This window comes from Tripterygium wilfordii, chromosome 17, assembly GCF_013401445.1.
Source record: "Tripterygium wilfordii isolate XIE 37 chromosome 17, ASM1340144v1, whole genome shotgun sequence".
In the NCBI taxonomy this organism is placed as follows: domain Eukaryota; kingdom Viridiplantae; phylum Streptophyta; class Magnoliopsida; order Celastrales; family Celastraceae; genus Tripterygium; species Tripterygium wilfordii.
In genome coordinates this window covers 12,988,891-13,011,210 of record NC_052248.1, presented here as the reverse complement: position 1 = coordinate 13,011,210, position 22,320 = coordinate 12,988,891, and the positions used below count along the sequence as shown (strand labels likewise).

Here is a 22,320-nt window from a genome sequence, read left to right as displayed (position 1 = left end):
TAAATTATAAGTCTCAAACCTTAAATTATAAATATTACATTCTACACTCTTTTTTGATAACTAAGGAACCACCAAACATGTCCTTTGAATAGCTGTTTGGGCGTAAGTCTCGAGTCGCGAAGTAGTCAGAACCATGTCGACGACAAGTAAAACCCGATGAGAACCATATGGGTAGGAGCCTAGAGGTAAGACAAGTCCCAAAAACCATCTAGCGTGCCCTTTGAACAACTTAATGGACGTAAGTCTCGAGCCACAATAATAATTCGAACTATATTGAAGACCAATATTAGGTAAGACTCGTTCAAAATCATGCGGGTAGGAATCTAAAATTGGAACAACCCCAAAAAATTAAAATTCCACAAAAAATATCCCCACTAGATGGTATAAGTCATCTACTAAATCCTAAATCCTAGACTTTTAATATTATTGGTAAGTTTTATTATAAAACAAGGATGTAATGTAAGTTAATGTATACACAATTTTAGCAAAGCTAGCTGCGTTATGTAAAGGACACAGATGCTTTGCTGCAGCTACTGAGGAACAGAGGAAGTGTGGTTGCTAGTCGTCCCTCCGTTGGCCCATCCAGGCTCTGCCTCTGCAAATAGCTTACTCTTCGCCGTCTCAAAACGCGCGACATTCGAGTTTCTTCAATTATGGAGTAAGCTTCTCCCGCTCTTTACTTCGTGAAGATATTTAGTTGCTTCTTTGTTCGAAAGAAAAACGAAATCATTTCAAGAATTTGAATTACATGTAGCGATATGATGTGGGAACATTCAAATTGTGCGTCTCACTTAGATATTCTTGCTTGTTTGTTGAATACTCTTTTTTTTTTTCCTTGCAATTCTAGTGTTTGGTTTTGGCTTCTTTTGCCGATTTCTTATGCACGTCACATGTTTGCAGTAATGCGTAAGCGAAGAATATCTTAGCAACGGCCAGGTGGAGATTTGGTATGTTCAGTGGATGATCTTCAAAGCTGTTACTCGTCCCATTGCCTGGCGCTTTTCAGATGAATTTTGCGGTGAGTTTTAACAGATTAAATTCAATCTCACCCATGGATGGCCTTAATATTAATTCTTCCTTCCTTCTATCTTCATGTAATGCTCAATTGTTTTTTTAAATTCAAGGTACTGATGATCTGAAAGCAAAACTGAATATGGATACTACCATAAATGTTATAGGTCACACCAAGTCTTCATATCAAAGAAGTAAAATACCGAAAATGATAAGAGACCAAGCTGAATGTTAGAGATGTCAAATGATTATTCAGTTCCTGAAAAATAGTGTGTTTTCTTTGCCTGTATATGTGTATTAAAATCATTTTGAATAAAGAATACACGAACAACATTTCAGTTTGTAAATTCTTCATGACATAGACTTGCACTAGGAGGAAAACTGAGGTTTCAAAGTTTTCAGCTTGATTGCAAGGATTGCTCACATGATTTGTTTGATGTTTTCCCCGAAGTGCCGATGGTTATGGTATATAATATAAGTAGTATCTTTAGATAAGCTGAGATTGGTCTTGGTGGCATCTGAAGAATATAAATCTAACAATAGTTTCTGTAACGAGCAAAACTAAGAGTGAACTTAGGAATCTAAAGGTTGTTCCAGGATCCTGCAGTGCAAGCAAATCCTTCTTAGGGACGCAAAAGTTGGAATAGTTCAACAGAGAATAGCTTACTCTTCCCCGTCGCAAAACGCACGACATTCGAGCAATACACTCACATTGCACTAGTTGAATATAGAGAAATCTCACTGCTTAAGTTTTACCATATAGAGCATAATGTTCTTATGTTGAAAAATGGAGGAGAGTTTTGGAGTTAATTTGGGTAGTTGTAGAAGGAGATTGCTACTGAGGTGCTCAGTAATTGGACAGATCTGTTTTGCTTTTAATTGCACTTATTTGATGCGATCCTACAGTAGCATTCTTACGTTATTAGATACCACTTACAAATTTCCGAGCTAACCAGTGAATCACGTAGTTTTTCTATATATCTTTAGAACAATACAATATGAAAATTTCCATTTACATTGTTAAGAAAGAAAAAACGTGAAGATGTGTTGTAACTCATATTCTGTGTAGGTATCATGTGTAATGAAGCTTCATTACACTAACCTTTATCTCAATTCCTGTTGGTTGTCTTTATATTCTTGAGCCAATCAACAACTTCCTTGATGGTTGGCCTCTTGAAAGGGTTCTGGTTCACACACATGCAGGCCATGTCTAGAACCTGCCGCATCTCTTCATCAAATCCCTTTCCTCGTAGCAAATGGTCAAAGACCTGGTCTTGTTTGCCCTCATTTCTCATTTGTTGCACCCATGAAACCAATTCTCTCGACAACTTTGGCTTGAATACCTCAACAGGTCTCTTACTAGTGAGCAGTTCAAGCATGACAACCCCAAAACTGTACATATCTCCCCTTAAAGTGGCCACCCATGCTTGTCCATACTCGGGAGGAATGTAACCCAGGGTACCGACAAGCTCTGTTGTTACATGAGTCTCGTAAGGAAGAATCAATCGGGACAAACCAAAATCTGCAACATGTGCTTCAAACTTTTCATCAAGGAGGATATTGCTGGACTTGATGTCACGATGGACAATGTGTGGTTCACATATCTGGTGCATGTATGCCAGCCCATGACTTGCTCCTCTTACAATCTTAAGTCGTGTTGGCCAATCTAACTGAGATGCACCATCAGCTTTCTCATGCAACCAATAATCCAAGCTCCCATTCTCCATGAAAGAATAAATCAGTAGCCGAAATCCCTCATGCACACAATAGCCTCGCAGTGAAACCAGGTTCTCGTGCTGGGCTGTGGACAGAGCCTCTACCTCTGCTCTAAATTCTCTTTCCATTAGGCCCAAGTCTCCAGAGAGTTTCTTCACAGCCAGCTTGGTACCATTTGCTAATAGTGCTTTATAAACTAAACCAAAACCTCCACAACCTATAATGTTTTCTTGATTGAAATTGTCAGTAGCTTTCAAGAGTTCAGATATGGTCAGATCCTTAATTTCGTTGCAATTGTTTGAGAACAATATGATTAAGCTTGCATCTTTGTCAGGTCCGGGAGACACCCCAAAGTTAGAGTTCCCGGAAAGCATATCCAACTCAATCTTGTCAAGGTCACCTCTTGGAATGATCCTCCTCTTGGACAATATCCATAGTGCAAGCACTGTGATAACTAGGCCAGCGCCAAAACAGGTCCCCAGGACAAGTCCAATGATAAGTCTTGTATTTGGGCTCTTAGGAGGTGCAACAGAATGGGGCGGTGCAGTTGGATTAAAGCAAACGCGCTGCACTACTGAACCACACAACTCTGGATTCCCATCAAAGCTGGAGCTAGAAAAAGTGTCAAACTGGCCTCCTGATGGTATTTGTCCTTGGAGACTGTTTTTCGCCACACTGAAAGAGGACAAGAAATGGAGACCCTTAAGTGAGGCGGGGATTACACCAGATAGATCATTTCCAGAAAGATCAAGTTTCTCTAAGTTGGTGAGGTTTGATATTTGATCTGGAATGTTGCCAGAGAAATTATTGTTACTGAGATCCAACACATGAAGCTGCTTTAGTTGGCCAATTTCAGCTGGAATATTGCCACTGAGGTTGTTGTTTCTCAGGTAAAATGCTGGTGGTAAGCTCAAGAGCTGATTGTACTGCTGATTGGTAGCATTGTTGGGCATGACAAACACAGGCAACTCTAAATAACTGCGATTCACTTGCTGCTTAGCGTCTCCTGATGTTAACGCTGGCAGTCTTGTGAGTTCCTTGGGAAATTCTCCGGAAATGAAGTTTCCAGACAAGTCTAGGTAAAAAAGGTAGGTTAGATTACCCAACCAACCAGGAATGAAACCTGTGATTTGGTTAACAGACAGGTCCAATACCTCGAGGTTCTTCAGATTAGCTAGCCAGGTGGGCACTTGGCCCATTAATTGACAACCACCAAAGGCCAGAACCTTGAGATTTTGGAATGCATCTGCATCCATTAGGCTTTCATCATTTGGCATAGTTTCATTCAGAAAATTTTTGGAAACAATAAGAGCAGTGAGATTCTTGCAACCCATCAGGTTCCTGAGTGCTCCAGTAATATTGCTTATACTGTTGTTAGAAATGGAGAGGAAAGACAGGAACTGCAGTGCAGCTATGTCTGGCAAGATCTCTCCAGCCAACTTATTACCGGCCACTCTGACAGCAGTGAGTGACTTGCATGAATAAAGGCTGGATGGCAAGTTACCTGTGATCAAATTGTCCCCGAGGTCAAGGGAAGTAAGCTGCAGGAGTTTGGAGAAATCAAAATCCGAGAGATTTCCCCCTAGTTCGTTGGCCCTCAAATTCAAGACTCTCAGACGGATGCAATTACTCAGAGAGGAAGGCAGAGAACCAGAGAAGTTGTTGATGTAAAGCTGGAGACTTTCCAATCGAGCAAGTTTGCCAATATCCTGTGGTATTAAGCCATCGAATTTGTTGGAGTAGAGATCAAGGACTGTGAGGTTAACTAGACTGATGACGCCATCGATGCGTCCGGAAAGACTGTTGAAAGGCAAGGAGAGCTGTTGGAGTGAGGTGATGCTGTATAAGCCATCAGGAATAGTCCCGGAGAGATTATTGAAACCCGCTCGGAGAATCTTGAGGCTGGAGCATTGTCCTAGTCTCAAGGGAATATTACCAGTGAAATCATTGTTCGAGAAATCCAGTACACTGGCACAGATGTCCGAAGGGATCTGACCACGTAAAGTATTGTTGCTGACATTGAAACTTGTCAAACGAAGGAATGAGTTATTACTAACAGACAGGATGGGGCCAAGAAAGCTATTGCTCGATAAATCCAGTATCTGGATGCTGTTATTACCATTCAACGATTGAAACGGATACGGTAACTGGCCATATAAACTGTTATAGCTGAGATCAACGATTTGGAGACTGAGAAGGGACGAGAAAAACCCAGTAGGGAGAGGACCAGAGAGGGTGTTATGTGATAGATTGAGGCGAGAGAGACTGGTTAGATTGACAAGCGATGAAGAAAAGATCCCAACAAGACCTCTGGAAGGTAACCAGAGCTGGGTAACACGACCATCGCCGTCATCACATCTAACACCGTCCCACCCACAGCAGTCAGTGGAAGGAGACCAGATCAAAGGTTGTACCGTCGATGATGATGATAGGTTCAGATAGAAAGACAAGAGAGAGTTGCGATCGTCTTGATTGCAGGCGACCTGGGTCTGACAAGAACAGAGTGATAGTAATAGTAAGAATTGAAGGACCACGAGAAGGTTGATAAGGAAGAAGAATCGACCTGCAGTTGTTGAAGTCAGAGAAGCAGAAGCAGAAGAATCTACCACCATCATCGTATTAATGATCCGTGGAACCAAAACCAGACAAGACATTAGGTGGAGGAGAAAGGGGTGGCCAAGGTCAAGTACATCGTTATCCGATCAGGGGGTATGAGAGGTTGGAGATTGAAGTGAACAATCCATTGACCCAAGAAAAAGAAAAAGAAACAGAGAAACCAAGAGAGAGAGTGCGTGCGTGCGTGCGTGCGTGAGTGACTGATGTTGAGTCGTCGAGATTATGATGGGGAAGGGGAACCATAATCATTAATAAAAATAAAATATAATAATATAAAGGAAGAAAGAGAAGTGTAATAAGTGGAACAGGTGTTATTGATCGTATGATGATGAAAAAAAATATGAATATCTTTTGAGCGTTTACTTTTTGAGAGAGGGGGGCGGCTATTGGTGACTGGAGATCGTGGTCGCGGTGGTAGTGGTGACGTTAGTGATGGTGGGGCTTGTTGGACTTTTTTTTGTTAAAGATGATGATTGATTGATATGACGAGTTTCACCAGAGCCTCTCCCTCCGCTATTTAGTACAAAATAAAAAATATATATGTTATTAGTATAGTAATTGTATTTTTACTCTATAAATAAATAAATAAATAAATATATATATATATAGAGAAATTCAGATATAATATAAGGGTGTAAAATAAAGTTCTATGTTTACATTATTGATTTAAAATATGAGGGACCCAAAATAATGGGTCTCATTTATCATGTAGACATCCGCATAAAAGAATATATATATATATATATATATGATTCCGGTTGACAAAACTTATTTATTGTTAAAATAAATTAACTTATAAATTATGAAATAAGATATTAGGTGTCTGTGAAACTTATAAATTAGTTTATATTTAATATTTGGCATAATTTATTTTGGAGCTCATAAGCCTTATGAGCTCCGACATAAACTCTACCAAACAAGTTAATATGAAAAAATTATTGTGTGACTTTGAAGTTTGAACTTTAAACCCGTAGACTTTGGTGCCCTCAATGTGCATATGACGTCTTTTTCACTTGTCTCGTTGAGTATAATGAGATTTTTTTTTTTATAGATTACCACCAAAAACATCATGAAATTATTAATGGTTTGAAATTATATAATTTTTTTTTGTAATTTCATCGTAAAAATATCACACACTCAAACCAATCGATTAATGTATTGACTCTTGAATCAAGCTTTTGACTGCAAATTCAATCAACACACGATAAGGAAAGTCCACAACAAATAGGATCTTCCAAACGCGTTAACGCAACCGAGTAGGCACACTACGCACTAGGCCTGTCTATACATGCTTTGCCATTTTATACTCAACAAATCCAATTATTGGTTGAGGGTATTTCAATTCAAATATACATATTTTACATACAATCGACGTAGACTCGGGGTTAGAATTGTAAATTACATATTTCTCGAGCAAAGTCAACCCCTCTCTATTAACAAGTCTAATAATGGTTAGAGATGACAATTTTTTTTTAAAGGTTTAAACCCAATATTTCATTCTATAATAATAAACGTTACATCTAGCATTACATTAGCAGTTTAAGAATTTATAAATCCTACAGAAGAGTTATATAGCCGAAGAACAAACACCGAGCAATGTACCCGGATGACAATTATTGGAATGAATTTTTATTATTATTAATATACACAATAAGATCCCAAGTTATAATATGTGGGTGGCCCATAATCCGGAATGACCCATGAAATCGGCCCATCAGTTCCTTGTCAAGCCCGGCCCCTGACTGTTTCGGTATCCACCACAAAGAACAATCCCTAGCTTCCTCTTTTTATAGTTCGTTGTTTTTTCGTAGGGTTTCCGATTTCGGTGAAGTTTTCTGATCGTTTCTAAGCTGCTAGGGATTCTAGTTGGATGGGTACAGAGAGGAAGAGGAAAGTGAGCTTGTTCGATGTGGTGGACGAGACTACGGTCTCAAAGATTTCGAAGTCTAACGGTGGGGTTACGGCGATGAACAACAGCGGCGTCAATAATCTGGTAAATCCGTGGACTGGGAAGCCGTATTCCCAGAGGTACTATGAGATCCTGGAGAAGAGGACGACTCTACCTGTTTGGCACCAGAAAGAAGAGTTCTTACAGGTGTTGAAGGCCAACCAGGTCCTTGTACTTGTTGGTGAGACTGGCAGCGGCAAGACAACACAGGTATGTTTTTGTTTTTTATTAGGTTTCCGTTTTTAGGATTTCTGTATGCATCCTATTAGATGGGGAGTACTGAACTTTGGTTTCTGAAAATAACTCAGGTAGATTGTAGCTCGTGCATCATGGTTGTTCAATTTCATGAAAATCAGAGTATAGGTTTCAACTAAAACATGCCTTCAATATATGTTCCAAGGCATGATCAACGAACAGACTCTTCGATATATCTTCCAAGGCATGATCAACTAATAGACTCTTCAATATATCTTCCAAGTCATGATTAGCATTGTTTCTTTATTATTTATCTCCATCTAATCTCTTTTGCTATTTACTATTTAGGATGTTTTGAATTTTTTTGCATTCTTTTTTTAGTTTCTTGGTGTCATGATCAATGCTTTACACTTAAGACTTACCATTGGATGTTTTGTTCTATATTTTTCAACTTTTAAGGATTTTTTGGGTCAAATTAAAGCAGTTAGGTCTTTCAGGCATATGTTTTATTTACTCTATCTCATCTTTTTCGCTGACTTATGGATAGAAAAATCATGCTTCAGTGGGAAGGCAATTGACTTGTTTTCAGTTATTTCCTTTGGAAATATGTTTTTAATACTCTTGTGGCATCAAACACATAACTATGGCCGTATGGTGAGGACCTTGATTTTTGTTATACTTATTAGTTTAACATCCTAAAGGTGTTCACTTATGTGTGTAATTATGTGTGGAATGCAATGGTGTAGGATGCGATAGTAGTGTCCATTGGTAACATATATTTCATACCTCTATTTGTAGTTGTTTGGTGTGCCACCATCTAGATCCTCTAGAGATTCTGTACTACAGTAGAACATAAATAATCAACCAAATATGTTATTATTTCAGATTCCTCAGTTTGTCTTGGATGCTGTGGAGATAGAAACTCCTGATAGGCGCAAGAAAATGATGATTGGATGCACACAACCTCGTAGGGTGGCTGCAATGTCCGTCTCAAGACGTGTTGCTGAGGAGATGGATGTAACTATTGGGGAAGAAGTTGGTTATAGCATTCGTTTTGAGGATTGTAGCAGTTCAAGAACAGTTTTAAAGTAAGATTCTTTCTCTTAGTTCTTGTGCTCAAATTTTTATTGTTCCCTTTTTGAGAAGAACTTTATTCCAAGTGTCTCATTCATTTCATTCATTGTTGTTCCTTTGTGTCAGGTATCTTACTGATGGTATGCTTCTAAGGGAGGCAATGACAGATCCGTTGTTGGAACGTTATAAAGTGATAGTTCTTGACGAGGCTCATGAAAGGACTTTGGCAACTGATGTTCTGTTTGGCTTGCTGAAGGAAGTGTTGAAGAATAGACCTGACTTGAAGCTAGTTGTAATGAGTGCTACTCTCGAGGCAGAAAAGTTTCAGGGATATTTTAATGGCGCACCTCTTATGAAGGTTCCTGGTAGGCTTCACCCAGTGGAGATATTCTACACCCAGGAACCTGAAAGGGATTATCTTGAGGCTGCAATTAGGACTATTGTTCAGATACACTTGTGTGAACCTCCGGGAGACATACTTGTTTTCCTTACTGGAGAAGAGGAGATTGAAGATGCATGCCGAAAAATCATTAAGGAAATAGCAAATTTGGGGGACCAGGTGGGGCCTGTGAAAGCTGTGCCTTTGTATTCAACTCTTCCTCCGGCTATGCAGCAGAAAATATTTGACCCTGCTCCTCCTCCACTAAATGAGGGTGGTCCCCCGGGAAGAAAGATTGTGGTGTCAACAAATATTGCAGAAACTTCTTTGACCATAGATGGCATTGTTTATGTTATTGACCCTGGTTTTTCTAAACAAAAAGTCTATAATCCGCGTGTGCGTGTTGAATCTTTATTGGTGTCTCCAATATCAAAGGCAAGTGCACATCAGAGATCAGGGCGTGCTGGAAGAACTCAGCCAGGCAAATGTTTCAGACTTTACACTGAGAGAAGTTTCAATAATGATCTCCAGCCACAGACCTATCCGGAAATATTGCGTTCAAACCTTGCTAACACTGTTCTCACCTTGAAAAAACTAGGAATTGATGATCTGGTGCATTTTGATTTTATGGATCCTCCTGCTCCTGAGACATTGATGAGAGCACTAGAGGTTTTGAATTACTTGGGAGCATTGGATGATGATGGGAACTTGACAAAGTTAGGGGAAATAATGAGTGAATTTCCTTTAGATCCTCAGTTGTCAAAGATGCTCGTTGTTAGTCCTGAATTCAACTGTTCAAATGAGATTTTGTCAATTTCAGCTATGCTTTCAGGTAAGCCTTCTTCCTTTTTGTTTCTTGTCTGGTCTCGTGTCTGGTCTAAATGGTATAAACTGTACTAGTTGCAGTTTTTGTGTCATTTTTGTACTTTCTTTTGCACGTGTCATCTGCGCAGATATGTTTCTGTGCATGATTTAAGTCTACAATTGCTTACATGTGTGTGTGAGTACACATGCACACGCAGTTAGCGATTAAAGTGTCCAATTAGGTTGTCATCAGCAACGGTCTAGTCTGGGTCCCATGCCCCCGGTTGGCATGCCATAGGATTCTAAGTAAGTGCTGATGCAGATAGTTGCAGTTTTTCAGTATTCTCTCATGAAGCAAATGATGTCGTCTCGCCTCTATGCATCTGCTGACCACCATGGGCCTCTTCTGTGATAACAAAATTCTTTCTTTAGTACCCAATTGCTTTGTCCGGCCTAAGGAGGCACAAAAAGCTGCTGATGAAGCGAAAGCAAGATTTGGGCACATTGATGGGGATCACCTTACTCTTCTGAATGTATACCATGCATACAAGCAGAACAGTAAGTATTTTGTTCTTTTTCTAATTTATTTATGTTTTTCCTCTTTCCTAAAAAATCTGTCTGCTTGTAGCAAGTGCTACATGGTAGTAAACTGTTTCTATATGTCGTTGCAGATGAAGATCCCTCTTGGTGCTACGAAAACTTCATCAATCACAGGACCCTGAAGGCTGCAGACAATGTTAGACAACAGCTTGTCCGTATCATGGCTAGGTTTAACCTCGGGTTGTGCAGCACTGATTTCAACAGCCGTGATTACTATGTCAATATAAGGAAGGCCATGCTTGCGGGATATTTCATGCAGGTAGCTCACTTGGAACGGACGGGACACTACTTAACTGTGAAAGACAACCAAGTATGCATACTGTTTTTTTTTGTCCTTGTTTATATCTTTTCTTTTTAATTTATATATTGAGTTTGGGGGACGTATCCTGATATTTTCCCCATATTATTGCTAGCTAAATGTGACACTGTTGAATCACAAAGTTGTTCTATGTTGTTTTTTCCAGGTGGTGCATTTGCATCCTTCGAATTGCCTGGATCATAAGCCAGAGTGGGTCATTTATAACGAGTATGTCCTCACTAGCAGGAATTTTATCCGTACTGTGACAGATATCCGTGGTGAATGGTTAGTCTCTTACCCAATTTTTGTTCTCTTTTGTGATTTCTGTAGTTGTTGCTTTCTACCTAGTTCCAAGCTTCCATATGATGTCTGTTTTTAATAGAAGACTCTTTTGCAGCTTCTGAATCCCCACAAAACCGCTTTATAATGTAGTTACAACTTAAAGGACATAAACAGGCTTTAGGGCCAAGTCCGATGTCGGCCTTTGCCGTTTTGGTGAAATTTGAAAACCAATTTTTGAAGTGGATTTGGAAGCATGCTTAACGTTGCACTTGTGTTTTATTCAGAGTATTGTAATTTCATTGATATTATGGGTTGGAAATAAAGATTTATTTTTATTTTGTCATGCCTCCTGGGTGTGGAAGAGTTGCCGGGGTAAATGCGAGCTGGGAGGGAGGCCCGGTTCTAGAGTTTCTAGTCTCTGTAGCTAGAAATTCCTGTAACTTTTTCTAATGCTTGGGTATTGAGGGGCTGCTCAAGTATCCAGGTTTAATAATTAAATGCCGGGTTTAATAATTAAAATCATAGGATTTCCCTTGTTCCGTAAAAAAGTATTCTTTTTTTTCCCCCATCTGGAACACTGACCCAATGAATGATGTGTTGGTTGCTTCTTTTCGGCATAGGTTGGTTGATGTGGCATCACATTACTATGACCTTGAGAACTTCCCCCAATGTGAAGCTAAGCGGAAACTTGAGAAGCTTTACAAGAAGAGGGAGGAGAACAAGAGCAAAAAATGAAGTAATCTCTGGATTCTGTACTCTCCAATAGACGAGGGAAGACTGCTTTTGTAGCTCACACATTCGCAGAGTATTTATTATCCCTTGCAATGTGGTACAATATAGCCAAATTTTATGAAACCATCTCTTACATTTGCAGCAAGTTCAGGTACTCATTTATCCTGTAATGTATAATCGGCAAATCCACATTTGTTTTTATTTTTAAGGAAAAGGGAATGAATCTCCTCACATTGGATTCTTGGCCGGGAATTGGAGCCCCCCTCCCCATCTATGCATACATACAAGATTCTCACTGCCAGCCAGAGGAAAAGTGCAACAGACTCATTGAACTTTAACTCGAGAAGCAGGGGACCTTACCTCTTGGCATAGAATTAGGCCAAGCAGAATGCATCCTCATGATAGATACAGGATGGAGAAGCCTCCTTTATATTCATGGAACTGGATCCTTCGTACCGGTGAAACATAGATGCTTGAATCTCTGCCCACCAAAGCCATCTCAACTCTTTCCACACTTCCATGTCACTTCTTCCTTTTGCATCTCAGAAGCATTGGTTACTACTTACATTGGGTCCATCTTAGATTCAATCCAACTACCTGCCTTCTGCTTCTTAACATGCCTCTCCTTCATTAAATTCCTCAATTCAGCCACACTATTCCATGCCCCCTTATCTCCATTAATCTTCAACAGAACTGAATAAGCTGCTGGGTTATCTTGTTTCAGTTTGTAAATTTCTTTCGCAGCAAACTCCCCGAGTTCAAAACTCGAATGCAAGCGGCAAGCTCCAAGCAGGGCACCCCAAACAATCACATCAGGCTCAAAAGGCATTCCCTTGATTAATTTCCGCGCTTTTTCCAGCAAACCAGCCCTTCCGTAAAGATCCACCATACAAGCATAGTGCTCGAGTTCAGCTTGGATGCCATACTTTGTCTCCATAGAGTTGAAGTGTTCTTGACCTTCTGTAACCAGTCCTCCATGCCCACATGCTGATAATAAGTTAACAAATGTAACCCGATCAGGTTCGACACCTACTGCTATCATTCTTTTAAACTCCTTCAATGCCCTTTCTCCAAGTCCATGCCTGGCACAACATCCGATTATTGAATTCCATGACACTAAATTCCTCTCGGGCATGGACTCGGATACACAAAATGCAGTATCAATATCCCCACATTTTGCATACATGTCCAGAAGAGAGGTTGACAAGATCACATCATCTGGAATTCCAAACTTCAAAATGTATGCGTGAACTTGCTGGCCCAAGAGAAGACAAGAACAGCCTCCGCAAGCATCTAATACACTGGAAAACGTGAAGTTATTTGGTTGAGTACCTGACTTAACCATCAGCTGAAATAATTTCAAGGATTCCACAAACATGGCATTTTGATTATACCCACTGATCATCACTGTCCATGAAACCACATTCCTTTCACTCATCTTATTAAACATAGAACGAGCCTTGCTGATTCTCTTACTAGCAATATACCCATTAATTAAACTAGTCCATGAAACAACATTCCTCTCCGGCATATCATCAAACACTCTTTGTGCCTCACCTGTGCACCCCAATTCCATATAACCAGAGATCAATGCATTCCAAGAAGTAACATCTCTCCCCAATATCTCATCAAACACTCTATCTAAAACCCCCGGATTCCCCACATTAGCATATCCTCGAATCAACGCAGAACCAACAAATACACTCACATTAAGCGAGAGGCAGATAGCACGAGCATGAATTTGCTGGACCAAGACATTGAAAGCTGTCTCCATAATGCCATGAAGCACAATCGACATAGTGTACTCATTGGGTCTAAAAGCAGCTCTCTCCAAATCCAGATAACATTGATAGACCTGCTCCGGGTTTCTGGCCTTGCTATATCCAGAAAGCATGGTGTTCCACGAAACAATATCTTTCTCGGTCATTTCATCGAACAGGTCTTGGGCTTTTTGCATTTGGTGGTTTAGCACTAGCCTAGCGATTGCCCTGTTCCAGGACAAGGTATGTTGCGACGTGGGTCTTCGATCGGACGATTTCGGTGTAATAGCTGAGAGAGTACAAACGTCTCGAGAAATTCTCAAGGAGAGGACTTTCTGCATTACGCGCATTGGCGCGCTATAGAAGCTCATGTGGAAGTTTCCGTTTTCCTCTCCTGCAGTTCCCGCGCCCATAAAACGGAGGAACGGGACCGAAGGCTCGTGGGCTGACACTTTACCATGTCAGCAGAGATGGAATCTAGGTTGAGAGAGAAAAATGAGCCCTACTACATTGGCCATGTCCGCAGTCCATGGATAGCTGGGAGGATTAGCCTGCCCTTTGTTAACCCACTTTGTTAACAACAGGTAAGACTCCCCCAAAGTCCATTCGGGGTGAAATAAGGCTCTTAACCCCCTCGTATAAGTAAACCCTAAAACCCACAAGACCGGAAAAACCCTAGAGAAATACTCCCCATTGGTTCGATACCGATATCCCTTCTTAGTTTATGTATCCATCCGTCATGAACACAAAAGTCCAAAATAATTTAGATTAGCAAGTATTTAACCATCCTCAATTAGTCAGCAACTGCAATATATTCCCATGAACATAAAGCTTCTCAGCTTTTAAAAAGTTTGTAGCAGGGCAGTGAAGTAGTACTATACAAAATACATCAGGAAGGACCTGAAGAACACTCAACCCTTATTACAAAGCCGGATAAGGTCGGTCCAGAAAACTACGTGAGCTGAGGGACTGATATATTGTCTCCTAACCGTAATCTTAGACTCTACCTGCGGTCAGTTTTCCGTAGAGTTCATCAATTTCCACCTGCATAAGCATCAAACAATTTTTTCAGCAGCTTCAGAATTCTGTATTCAGGAAGTGAAGAAAAGGGTGGTGAGTTTACCTGATAATACTGATGCAGCTTGTTTCGTTTCTTCTTCAGTGTTGCAGTCACTAAATCTCTTTCCATGTCAATGGGATGGGGATCCAGAATTACTCCTTTTATATATTCAAAACCTCTCAGCTGGTAGTAGAACCACAAATGAAAAGAAAAGAAACGAAACATTTCAGACAAGTCGAAGAAATGCTAATGTAAGAGATGTATGACGACGTCAAATCAAAGTTAGGCTGGCCGTTGCTGAGCTGCATTTTATGAAGTGAAGATTCAGCAGAATTTACCTTATTTCTCTCAGCTGTGGACTTCAGTTCTTGGAGGATGTACTTCCGCAACAGATCAAGAGAACAAAGCTCAGAGAGTGAACCTTTTTGACCATTTATGTACGCCCATTTTTTAGTGTTTTCTTCGTGTGGTACAACTACTGCAACAAGCATCGACTTGAAGCTGTCCCCATAGACCCAGATCTTCAAACCAATGGAATTCCCATCATTAAAAAAAGCAGCGAAGATAAGAAATGATCAACAGAGAAGTAGAAAAGATGCTCACATCTTCAACAATTGGAGTAATATTATATATATTTTCCAAATGCTCGATTGCGATATACTCTCCTTGAGAAAGCTTTATGAGATTCTTCTTCCTATCAATTATCTTAATGGTTCCATTTGGAAGAATTTCCCCTATGTCCCCTGAGGAAGTCAGACAATGTTAACAAGAAATAAACTTAGCAGTGAAGAATATGATTTAACTCGAAGTGTTGCTGCTCGACCTGTATGAAACCACCCATCTTTCATAGCTTCTCTAGTCAGTTCAGGATTTTTAAGGTAGCCAGAGAAAAGAGTCTTCCCTCTCATACATATTTCTCCAGTAGGAGGATTTCCAAGCGGATTGTAGCCCATCTCTGGAACTTCCTCCAGTCGCAGCTCATTATATACAGCTACAGCACCAACTGTACCAATCATGGACATTTCATCCGGGTAGCAAAGAGCAGCCGGACCACAGGTTTCTGTCAACCCTGCAGGAACCACAAATAAGACTAAATGAGTACAAAACCTGTTGAGGGAACTCTCAAGCTGCAAGGACTGTGGGCATACTTAGAAGAAGGATGAGGAAGCAACTAGAAAGAAATTGGAAAACATAAATATAAACAAAGACCAGAGCAATAAGGTCTATGCTAATTTCTTTAGACTTATAGGCAGAAGTCGTTACCATAGCCCTGGACTACGAAGGAACAAGAAGTAACCCGCAAGAATTCTTCCACCTCTGAGCTCAACGGTGCACCTCCAGAGACTATAAGTCGGAGACGACCACCTAACTTAGCCTTGACCTAATAAAAGAAAAGGACAATAAAATAAATTGACATTCCAGAAGACATCAAAAGTCGAGGGAAAGTTTCCCTTTTAATTGATTATTCGCACCTTTCAAGAAAACAGTAAAAACTTAAGGGCGGTGTCAAGGATTTTATAACGACTGAAAAAGGTGCAGAATCTATGAGAGCTTCCAGGGGCAGGTTTTAATTTTGTGATAAAAGGAGAAATGAGATGAAGAACAACCTTTCTAAAGGCTAACAGGTCAGCCAATGGTGACGCATTCTTTTGTTTATATCCCATGGACATCCAATAAAGTTTACTGTATAAGCATATAAGATAGAATCAGCATCATTATTAAGCTACATAGGTACAAAAAAGTGTAGTCTCCATTTCATTAAAAGAAACAATTAAACAAAAAAAGATGATAAATTGTATTTAAGCAGACGTAACAAAATAGACAAATGACTTAACTATCTGTAGAGAGCATCGAAAATCCGTCTTCTCAGTGGCCTGAGTTCCTCTAGCGCTTTTATTATACCTATAACACAGATGGCACTGAATTGGATAAGTTCTTTGGAGAAAATAGTCAAGGACCAATGAAACAATAGGTAAGTTTCTACAGCAATTTGTTTGCAAAAAATACCCTACTTTCGTGAATTCTTTCAAAGACTCGAGGTACACCGGCTAAAAATGTTGGCTTCAATTCCACAATATCATCTCTCAATGCGTTCAAGTCCTTCAGAACAACAAAATTGTTAATTGGATATAGGGAACAGTATAAGGTAAAAATTGAAATCAAGAAAGAATACACAAACAAGATCACAGAGATTATGTGGTTGCATGTGCATATATCCACAAGAGAGCCTTTCTTATTCTTCTCCTCTTCTTGAAGAAGAATACACGATCCTTACAATTATACATTTCCGATCTCCACGACCTTAGTGTAGGTACATTGAATCCCTCATAAAAACTCGTATGATGACGAGGGCATAACAACCTCTGCAAACCACTTGCCAGCCCTACTTTTTCTCCCTTATGATCCAGGCCATATTTCTTAATATGAACCAACTACGCCAACAAGGCCTTGAACATTATAGTTTAGTGCATCGATCGCCTCTTTTATCTAACAGGATCTTCCCAACAGTCTTTAGTTTCAATTATGCTGAAAGAATCAAATTATTTGGGTAGGGGGAAGATCTCTACACTTTAAAAGAAGGGGAAAAATGAACATGCAAAGCACCTTTAGAGTTATTACTTATTAACCTTCCTTTTTTTCAGAAAGGGATGGACAGTAAATGAAGCTCTAATTTGTTGGAAACCTTGAATTGGCATGAACAAGAGTTGAATTGAATTGAAGAGAATATTCTATTCTATGGAGAAAAAAAAATATTTGTATGCCTTTCATACCATAATCAGTTCTTAACACAGCAGCATCACTAGAATCTGTCACCCCTATAGCACCGTCACAAGTGAATAGCCTCACCTTACCAGTTACCAGTTACCATTAGTGTTTCTTCTATTCTTTACACTATCTAGGGACAGAAGACTCTGCTTTCTGTCTTCCAAATTTCACTTCAATTCTCTTTTCCTTTATGCTTATTTATTAAAACAATAATGTTCAAAGTTCAAACAAAAGAAACAGAGAGTTTCAGCTGCATACCCCATGATAGTAGCCAACAGATGCGCCATTGTGGAAGAAATATTCCTCAATCATGCGATCAAGGATATGAGCAAGGGGCAGGAAAGATAAATAGACATCATCCACTGTCATCTATTCGAAGCCATAAATTAATCTGTTAGCATAAATACAGACCGGAAGAATCAAAGAATTTGATTAACGTAAACAACAGAATGCAGATATGGCAATAAGAAAATTTTGCTACAAGCTGATATGAAAGGAGAACACAAGTGGTCACATAGTTAAAATAATCTCAGACAACAGCAAAAGATATCATTGTGGTTACACGAAGAACAGGGGGAACTATCCAGACGTAAAAGTAACCCAATAGAGACCTAAGGATTTGTACCTTGTCTTCAAATTGTGCAAGAGTTAGATCCATCCCTCTTATAAGGTATGCAACTGTTTCATGTGTCAACATAACTCCTTTAGGATCTCCACTGGTGCCACTCGTATACATGATTGTGCAAATGTTAAAAGGCTGAGGTGCCACTATTGCAACTGGATCTTCCTTTCCCTGATAAATTAAAAGCAGCATGATGATCAAATACTAGTAAGTTGAGTCAATGCTGATGGGACAAATTTTCAAATAAGTGATTGAAGTCCACATTGGTTAAGTATAAAGGATATCAAGGGGTTAACATGATGTATTGACTCGATATAAATAGGTTTAAGATTGTTTCGTCAAAATGATGTCCAAACCCAAATGTGGCTCAGGGTTTACTCATAAGGATTTGATAACTTACCATATGAAGGAACTCTTCCCAAGAGTACGACTTTATCCCCATTTGCTCTGCCTTATCATTGTCTTTCTCTGACAATGAAGTGAAGCAAACCATTGCTGCAACGACACAAAAATCAGCAGTCCGCCATCTAGGAAATTTGAAGTGAACCGAAATTAATTTATTTCTTCTTACATTTAAGCCGTTGAGCAGATCTACAATCGGGATTCAAAAGCTGCAACGAAAGTATAACTTATGAGAGCCGTCAAAATTTACTTCTATTAGAAATCTTATCTAAAATGCATATGTTTTAATGCAGCCCATGTTGAGTTCTTGAGATCTTACTTCTTTCACTTTTTTATCTTGGAAAAAAACAAAATCAACCTCAGCATGATCTATAATAAAATTTACAGCCCCTGGACCTGCATTCAACACAAGCCATTAATAGGTTCAATAGAACTGCATAAACCTAAACCTAATGATACAGAAGCAAAGCCTATAGCACCAGCAGCATCCAATTAAACAACTTGTCTTGGAAGGACAAGATCTGAAGTGCCTATGAGTTCATCCAAGAGATCCCATCATTAGCATTCTGGTAAACAAAATTTGGATAATTCTTGGTATATCAACTATGGTATGTTGCTTTCATTTGGAGTAGAAAGCAAAGCAACATGAGAATAGTAGACAACTTAGGTCGCCCAAATCCCAACAAAAAAAAAAAACAAGAGTCGTTGTGTGGGTCCTCTGGAAAAAATTTAACGCCAGATATATGACCGTGTAACGCGTACCCAATTACTATCCTTACAAAAAAAAAAATCATATTAAAGATTTTTGAACAGCCAACTCTTCTAGCCAAAAAAAAAAATACATAAAGTCTTTTTGTACCAAATGATAGCAAACAAAATATAAAATTCACAACAAAGGAAACTAGTTGAAAAAATTTACCGAGAGTATCATAAAGAGGCACACAGACCAGACTGTGAGCATTGCAAGCCTGCACAAAATTCAACACAAAAAGAGAAAAGAATTATGTTAAATAGCAAAAAAAAAAAAAGAGTAGCTTCTACCAGGAACTACTGAGTAGGAGTATTGAACTAGACCTCCATTGCCACCACCCACTGGGGGCAATTTGATCCGTAAATCCCAATTCGGCATCCCTATCACAAAAGTATCAATAGGGTTTAGAATCAAGATAAAGGAAGGGAATAGCAATAGCTGCCAGATTCTCGTATCTAAAGTGCACTAAAATCACAAGTCCGCTGGTAGGCTCGGACTGCGACATGCATATGCTTACAGGTTCAGCACCAGACGATCGCAATGCAGAACCAATTTGCAAAACTTCTTCATAAACTTCTTTGTATGTTTTCCAGCTATAAGGCCCCACCTAAAGAACAGTGCAAGTTCAAAAGCAGTTTACAAAATAGAGTGACAAACAAAATCATACTTGCATTGTTTTCAGGCAGTTACCTTCCCATCAATGATTTGACGCCATCCTAGCATCCTATTCCCCTGATGCTTTTCGACAGATACACTGCACACCAAGACCTCTTTGTTGTCAAACAAAATGTCAAAACAAATGCTCATGTTATATGAAACCAGACTCAAAGGCTTGACATCCAAGGTAACCCCATATCACCAAGCTCAGGGTTGGTTAATTGAAATGCTAGGTTATGGTTAACTCTAGACTACTAGTATACTACCACCAAATCCATTGGTAAAAGCCTTTGTAGCTTTCATTTCCAAAAACTAAAATAATGGTGCAGCTTTGAAATTATAAGAAAATACTACACTATCTACTACCTGAAAAGATCCCAAGATGTATTAAGATTGCAGTCAGGTGGAGGGAACTCATCCTTGGACAGTAGATTACGGTAGATAGGACCAACTGCTGGCTTCCCGTCATGTCCTTCCCTTCCTTCCTCAACCTGGGCTGTAAAAACATTCATTTTCCTCTGCTGCAAAACCTAGACAAGGAAAAATTAGCTCACTGGTTAACACACATATAAGTCCATAAGGCAAGATAAAGCTCATGATGCACCATTAAATAACCAGGCAGGAGAACAGTAGAGTGCAACGGAAAAGTAAGGAACGAGTCGAATGACCCATCACTAATCTATTTGAAAACCACTAAGTACAACAAAACGAATATTTCATATGTACATAAACAACGTACTTTCAGCACGCACATCAAATACTAGTTGTGAATGATCCACCAAGAGCAAACAAAGCATCAAATTTATACATGAGACATCCATATAGTCGTCATTCAAAGCCTTAATTCTATATTTAAGGTCAGTAAATGAGTCCTTACTCCTTATGGTAATATACATCAAGAGCAATAGTAGGAAAATTGATCTTTTTAAAGTACATCAAGTTAATATGCATTAAGCAGCCAAGTATATGGTTGGTTTGAAGTAAACAAATGAGGAAACCCCATTACACACTGTACCCATCTAGAGGAAGCACTTGCTACAAATGCAATTAACGAATTTTCACTAAAACAAACCAGCCCTCAGCATTCTATACATTTAAAACCTGTCCATCTACAAGGAAAAAATGGAAGAGTGTCATAAAGATGACATATCTGATCACCTTGGTAGCAGGAATCACACAAGTGAAATTTCAAAGTGAAGTAGCGAAAACACAGCAACGAAAGGTGTCATTATAATAACTAAAAAGGGAACAGCAAGTAGTCTAAAACCACATGCAAGAGCCCTCAGGACAATCAATCAATATTGTACCAGAACAAAGGATTATGACAAATAAATTAAAGCCAACCAAAAACAAACGAAACCATCAACACGGTAACCAAAAATAGGTTGGACGCACATTAATTACTTGATTCTCCAAAACCCACAATTATCACACAAAAAGGGAAAACCCCAACAACCCATTCATTGTAAATCGCCAATTCCTATTATATGAGAAAGAGAAAGAGAAAAGGATCGAGGGGGCTTACTGGGTGTAATTGCAAGATCACGCAATGAAGGTGAAGGTCCGGGGAGGAGTTCGAATTTAAGGGAAAGATAGAGACGCATGGCTTTGGTTAAACAAGTTGGTTGAAAGAAGCGGCCTTTTTTGTGTCTCCACCACATTTCACAAAAGCAAATTACTCCCATTTACTTCACTTCCACTGGGTAGGTAGTTTGCTTGTATGTTAGATGAGCCACACGAAACCTCTTTCTTTGGGTTTTGTACAAACCCATCTCCTTCTCACAAAAGAGAGAAAATTTACAGGAAAAAAACTCAAAACTTTAATCCCTAACTCAATAGATTCATTCATTTTCAACTTATCTAGAGGTCCTAGATGGTTCGTTGTTGATTATCTTACTTAAAGTTGTAACATTTACTTCCCAAAAAAATTTGAGGAACATTAATTAAGAAAGAAAAAACACTTTGCAAATAGTATGAAATGGCCCTATTTGGTACATAAATGCCTGAGAGACACCCCCAACAAAGTGTTAATTAAAAATGGATCACAACTAATTTAAAAATCTAGATTGAAATTAGGGTCACAAGAAAGAAAATTTTCGAAATGGGTGGTAAATACAATTGACATTTTCATAGAAATTTAATGAGGTCCCAAATTTCTGTGTGCCCACAAATAGTCTTTTCTCAGTTTCTGCATAGTTCATACGGCATACCTATGAATAATCAATGGCGTTGGTATGTAGGAGCTTTCAAAGTCAATTATGGCCACTGTGAGGTGTTGAAAGGGCTTAAGCATGCAGAGACTTGGCCAAGTCTTTCAAAGGTGTTAATGTTCTTTTAAAGGTATAGGTCAATTACAGTACTCTGCTGATTACGTTCGAGGAAACAATCATACGTTTCATGCATATTAACCAGTGGTTCACTCCAGGCTCCACCCCACAACAAGCTCTGTTTTATAGGAGGAAGGCATGTCAGGATTTCATTAAAAAATAAACATAGTGAGGCTAAAATTGGGTGGAGGTAGGTTTCCAAAACAAAAATCTCCCCGTTAGGCTGAAACTCTAATACCATGTGAAACACCTATCCCTGAAAACTCGAACTTGTAGGAGAGTGAATCTTTTTATCGTTTATGTTATCAACGGTCCTCATA

General features: G+C 39.2%; 4 protein-coding genes and 1 long non-coding RNA gene across 13 annotated transcripts; 2 read left to right on the top strand and 3 right to left on the bottom strand.

The window, feature by feature from the left end:
* Window positions 1–336: 336 nt before the first annotated feature.
* Window positions 337–1,428, top strand: LOC119982430. Its single transcript, XR_005464397.1, has 3 exons — window positions 337–658; window positions 901–1,018; window positions 1,125–1,428. It is a non-coding gene; the product is annotated as an uncharacterized LOC119982430 (long non-coding RNA).
* A 532-nt stretch (window positions 1,429–1,960) lies between these two features.
* LOC119982429 (tyrosine-sulfated glycopeptide receptor 1-like) lies at window positions 1,961–5,799 on the bottom strand. Its single transcript, XM_038825797.1, has one exon. It carries the CDS (start codon window positions 5,379–5,381, stop codon window positions 2,121–2,123), a length of 3,261 nt encoding a protein of 1,086 aa, XP_038681725.1. The 5' UTR covers window positions 5,382–5,799; the 3' UTR covers window positions 1,961–2,120.
* A 1,318-nt stretch (window positions 5,800–7,117) lies between these two features.
* Window positions 7,118–11,886, top strand: LOC119981769 (probable pre-mRNA-splicing factor ATP-dependent RNA helicase DEAH2). 4 transcript variants are annotated; one of them, XM_038824891.1, is made up of 7 exons: window positions 7,130–7,501; window positions 8,372–8,574; window positions 8,687–9,771; window positions 10,176–10,301; window positions 10,415–10,653; window positions 10,808–10,926; window positions 11,544–11,886. In XM_038824891.1, the coding sequence occupies exons 1-7, from the start codon at window positions 7,214–7,216 to the stop codon at window positions 11,656–11,658; spliced, it is 2,175 nt and encodes a 724-aa protein (XP_038680819.1). In that variant the 5' UTR covers window positions 7,130–7,213; the 3' UTR covers window positions 11,659–11,886. The 4 variants fall into 4 exon arrangements, 3 of the variants coding, with proteins under 3 accessions (XP_038680820.1, XP_038680821.1, XP_038680819.1); XR_005464247.1 differs by lacking the exons at window positions 10,808–10,926; window positions 11,544–11,886 and having other exon boundaries at window positions 7,119–7,501; window positions 10,076–10,301; window positions 10,415–10,447; XM_038824892.1 differs by lacking the exons at window positions 10,415–10,653; window positions 10,808–10,926; window positions 11,544–11,886 and having other exon boundaries at window positions 7,118–7,501; window positions 10,066–10,281.
* On the bottom strand, window positions 11,791–14,064 carry LOC119981772 (pentatricopeptide repeat-containing protein At4g02750-like). Its single transcript, XM_038824900.1, has one exon. The coding sequence runs from the start codon at window positions 13,826–13,828 to the stop codon at window positions 12,218–12,220; it is 1,611 nt and encodes a 536-aa protein (XP_038680828.1). The 5' UTR covers window positions 13,829–14,064; the 3' UTR covers window positions 11,791–12,217.
* A 127-nt stretch (window positions 14,065–14,191) lies between these two features.
* Window positions 14,192–21,522, bottom strand: LOC119981770 (long chain acyl-CoA synthetase 1). 6 transcript variants are annotated; one of them, XM_038824899.1, is made up of 20 exons: window positions 21,199–21,522; window positions 20,040–20,194; window positions 19,707–19,770; window positions 19,534–19,623; window positions 19,340–19,396; window positions 19,185–19,233; window positions 18,585–18,661; window positions 18,435–18,474; window positions 18,264–18,358; window positions 17,867–18,034; window positions 17,500–17,610; window positions 16,488–16,575; window positions 16,311–16,377; window positions 16,083–16,158; window positions 15,739–15,856; window positions 15,299–15,544; window positions 15,079–15,218; window positions 14,814–14,996; window positions 14,539–14,658; window positions 14,192–14,459 (listed from the first exon to the last, which is right to left on the bottom strand). In XM_038824899.1, the coding sequence occupies exons 2-20, from the start codon at window positions 20,183–20,185 to the stop codon at window positions 14,412–14,414; spliced, it is 1,983 nt and encodes a 660-aa protein (XP_038680827.1). In that variant the 5' UTR covers window positions 20,186–20,194; window positions 21,199–21,522; the 3' UTR covers window positions 14,192–14,411. The 6 variants fall into 6 exon arrangements, with proteins under 6 accessions (XP_038680827.1, XP_038680824.1, XP_038680826.1 ...); XM_038824896.1 differs by having other exon boundaries at window positions 20,040–20,203; window positions 21,069–21,199; XM_038824898.1 differs by lacking the exon at window positions 21,199–21,522 and adding an exon at window positions 21,069–21,193.
* Between the last annotated feature and the right edge of the window lie 798 nt (window positions 21,523–22,320).

What these genes read in the sequence shown, in the direction of transcription:
- LOC119982429 (XM_038825797.1), bottom strand. Translation starts at nt 5,381, where the DNA reads ATGTCTTGTCTGGTTTTGGTTCCACGGATCATTAATACGATGATGGTG.
- LOC119981770 (XM_038824894.1), bottom strand. An exon ending in GGGAAGAGTTCCTTCATATG is followed by an intron (nt 18,035 to 18,263) that starts GTAAGTTATCAA and finishes TTAATTTATCAG; the next exon opens with GGAAAGGAAGATCCAGTTGC. An exon ending in CTTTGAAAGAATTCACGAAA is followed by an intron (nt 16,378 to 16,487) that starts GTAGGGTATTTT and finishes TCTGTGTTATAG; the next exon opens with GTATAATAAAAGCGCTAGAG.
- LOC119981772 (XM_038824900.1), bottom strand. Translation starts at nt 13,828, where the DNA reads ATGGGCGCGGGAACTGCAGGAGAGGAAAACGGAAACTTCCACATGAGC.
- LOC119981769 (XM_038824891.1), top strand. Translation starts at nt 7,214, where the DNA reads ATGGGTACAGAGAGGAAGAGGAAAGTGAGCTTGTTCGATGTGGTGGAC. An exon ending in AGTTCAAGAACAGTTTTAAA is followed by an intron (nt 8,575 to 8,686) that starts GTAAGATTCTTT and finishes CCTTTGTGTCAG; the next exon opens with GTATCTTACTGATGGTATGC. An exon ending in CCATGCATACAAGCAGAACA is followed by an intron (nt 10,302 to 10,414) that starts GTAAGTATTTTG and finishes ATGTCGTTGCAG; the next exon opens with ATGAAGATCCCTCTTGGTGC.